At 43.6% G+C, this 3,651-nt stretch overlaps 1 protein-coding gene across 1 annotated transcript; it reads right to left on the bottom strand.

Annotated features, from left to right (window-relative positions):
- ZAR1 (zygote arrest 1) lies at positions 1-3,651 on the bottom strand. Its single transcript, XM_083156485.1, has 4 exons — positions 2,999-3,651; positions 1,657-1,749; positions 1,305-1,379; positions 1-284 (listed from the first exon to the last, which is right to left on the bottom strand). The coding sequence occupies exons 1-4, from the start codon at positions 3,629-3,631 to the stop codon at positions 141-143; spliced, it is 945 nt and encodes a 314-aa protein (XP_083012611.1). The 5' UTR covers positions 3,632-3,651; the 3' UTR covers positions 1-140.

The following is a 3,651-nucleotide window of genomic DNA, read 5'->3' as shown; positions in this document are numbered from 1 at the left end:
TTTGTCGTCTTAACCCAGAGATTTTATTCAGTATACAGGTGGAAATGCTGTGACTTTCTTTATTTCATTACTTCATCCGAAAACAAAATACACCTCTCAGGCCAAAGGACAGTATGGAAGGAGTAATGTACAGTGCTGGATTAAATGATATACTTAAAGCTGAATGTGCTGTCGCAAGAGAGTCTCTTCCCCTTGCATCTCCCACACAGGTCCTGACGATGTGGTCTCTTTGGGTCTACGTGCCGCACTTTCACAGGACAGATGCATCTCGTCTGTTTGCAGCTCTGCAAGGATGAGAGTATTGGGGGGAAAAAAAAAGGGAGGTTGACCCAAAGCTTATATTCAGGTTTGCAACATATCAGGATACCTCAGATCTTTTCTAGATTTAGAAGACCACTGAAATGTCTAACTGAATTTAAAATAAACACATTCTACTTAATTGTATAGCTTAATACACCAGATTGGCTTGGGATTGCTTGGTCAACAGTCATTAGGTTAACATGGGTTTTTTGACCCGAATTTCAACATGACACAATTTTAAGTACTGCATCCCTTGCTATGCTTCGGGTACGTGCCTCGCTGCACTCGGCACACTATTTTATTCTCCCACCACGGCACACTGGGCATGTTTGCGATTATGTGAGAAAAAAAAAAAAAAAACACCACCCAGTGTATATGGGCATTAAAAGGGTGTACACACAGGACTCTGCGATCCCAATCAAGATCTAGTCGGCCAAATCCACTGACGGGGCTGTGAGAAGAATAGCCTTGTCATACTATTTGGCCGTGCAATAGACACTGTGCATAGCTAACACCCGCTGTGTACACAAGGGGAGATTCCGGCTAACCTAGGTGATTGAAGATCTAGTCAAAATAGACTGGCCGAATCGCTCCGTGTGTATCTGAATTTTCATTTACAGCAGTACAATAAACAGTGCTAAGCCTAGCATGATAGGGAGAAACAGCATGTTATCAGGACGATAAACAATTTACTTTGTTGTAGAAGAAAAAAAAAAAAAAAATTATAAATAAATAGAGAAGAGCATTGAAAAAAATACAGTATCACACATTCAAGTACTACTGTCCAGAATTTCTACACACCCCAATCAGAACTTGGGCACTGGTGTTGAGAACCACTATTGTAGGGCTCATGCACCCCGGCTATAGGAGTTGGAAGCGAGGCAGGTCTAACATGACGTTATTTTGGTTAAGCTACAATACATTTTAAATAGATCACTATCCTAGTAGTCTCAGCTTTGTGTACGTACAGGTGCACAGACATAGGATCTGCAGAAGACACTTACTTGACACATGATTTCCTCCACTCGATAAGGGTTAAAGGATTTCTGACATGTTCTGCAGAACTGTTTGAAGTACACCTGACAGAAGGAAGCAGTAGATTGAGTGCTCTGGCCAGGCTACATTACAGGCTAGCTGCTAGACCAGGCATTCCCAACCACGGTCCTCAAGGCACACCAACAGTGCAGGTTTTAGTGATATCCAGGCTTCAGCACAGACGGATCAATCAGAATCACTCAGGAACTAATTAAGTCACCTGTGCTCAAGCCTGGATATCACTAAAACCTGTACTGTTGGTGTGCCTTGAGGACCGTGGTTGGGAATGCCTATGCTAGACATACAGACAGATGTACCCACCTTATTTGTACCCTGCACACACCAGACATAGGCACTTTCCCAGCGAATGTTGCAGTCTTTGCAGTGGTAGTAGCCATACTTCTGCTCCAGGAACTAACACACAGGATATACAATTAAAATGCAGCCAATTAGATTCAGTAGTGATGTATAATACTAGTAGGCAGATAACCAGATTATTGGTGTGCAACGCAGGTGGACCACATGGGAAGGTAAGTTACTTACCACATCTACCAAAAATACAGAGTGATAGAGATATATATTTCTGTCTTTCCCAACCTCAGTCCTCAAGGCACACTAAAGCTGGCTACACACCTACAGATTTATCTGTCCAATCTGTCTGGTGGGAACAAAAATCTGGGAAATGTATGTGAGAGCAAATGACAATTAATCTGCTCCCAAATACTGGAAAACACAAACAAATTGGATAAGTTCATTATAGCAGATTGATTTACCAATTTGTCTAACTGATCATTATCTGTTTTCCAGCATTTGGGAGCAAATTATTGATTGTCATTTGCTCCCATACATTGCCAGATTTTTGTTCCCACCAGATAGATTGGACAGATAAATCTGTAGGTGTATATCCAGTTAGTCCCAGTTTCAGCATAATCCATGTTTGAAGAGAACCTCAATTTGTATTAAGCACCAGTGCTGAAACATGGTTATCTCTTTGAAGGAGCAGGTTTGGAAAAGACTGCTTTATAAAAAGGCAGATCAGTGGCACATTAACTGATCTGGAGTGTCCCCAAAATCTGCCATTATGGTCCAGGTTTTGTGGATATATGTACTTGAGCACAGGCTACGTAATTAGTAACAATAATTGAATCAGCTTTAAAACCTGTGTCCTGGTTTAAAGTGTTAGTCAGCCCTAGACCAGTGGTTCTCAACCTCGGGCCTCAGGACCCCCCCCCCCCCAACAGTGCACGTTTTCCAGGTCTCCTCACAGAATCACAAGTGAAGTAATTAGCCCCACCTGTGGATCTTTTCAAATGAGGGTAAATAATTAGTGCATATGCAGGGTGACCTGGAAAATGTGAATTGTTGGGGGTCCTGAGGACCGAGTTTGAGAATCACTGCCGTAGACCTAATGCAAGAACTATTCCACCTTAGAAAGAATTGTAGACCGACAGAAATCAGTTACATCACAGGTTCATAGACGCAGTCCTCAGTACCCTACACGGTGCATGTTTTGCAGGTCCCCTCACAGAATCACAAGTGAAATAATTAGCTCCACCTGTGTCAATGAGTAATGAATGCACCTACTGGGTGACCTGGAAAACATGAACTGTATGGGATCCTGAGGGCTAAGTGTGAACCCTTGAGTTACAGAAAAACAACTTGCCTGAAACCGCAGTCTTGTCTGGCCAGGAGAACCTGTTGGCTGGCTGTCAGACTGACCATCTTTAACCTCCTCCTTAGGGTCATCATCCACTTTGCTCTCTTCGTTAGCTGATTTTTGGGGAACCTCATCTTTGCCAGCATCTTCCTGAAGCTTCGGCCCTGGATCTTTCTCCTCTCCCTGGAGAGTGGAACGTTTTCCCCCAGTAACTACAGGAGAGTATACCGCTACGGTTTTGGGGAAGCGGACACTCTTTGTGGGTGTTGTAGGACTTCCTTGCTCTGGAGGAGCCTGCGGGGGTTTCCTAAGTGTCCCATCTCTCCTCCGTATTAGAGTCCTAGGACCCAAAGAGCACTGGACAGAGGCATCCTGTCTGGGATTCACCTGAATGCCCACATCTCTGGTATTTGCTTTCCTGAGCCTTGGAGTGAGGTTAGGATTGACCTGAGACAAGATGGCCTTTAACTGAGCTCTCTGGTAGTTATCAAAGTAATCACCAGTGTCTCCATAGTTGGTCATATAGTTCTTCTGCCTCCAGCTCATCCCTTTGTGTTTGGGGTTAATATACCTGTAGGAATAAGGGTTGTAGGCGGAATACACATAGTTATCCATTGCCTCTTCTGTGAAGCTAGCCATTATGTCTAGCTACAAGGTGC

Source organism: Crinia signifera, chromosome 1 (genome assembly GCF_055691185.1).
Source record: "Crinia signifera chromosome 1, ASM5569118v1, whole genome shotgun sequence".
In the NCBI taxonomy this organism is placed as follows: domain Eukaryota; kingdom Metazoa; phylum Chordata; class Amphibia; order Anura; family Myobatrachidae; genus Crinia; species Crinia signifera.
Note: the sequence above shows the minus strand (reverse complement) of the source record. Positions and strands in the feature narration are given on the sequence as shown.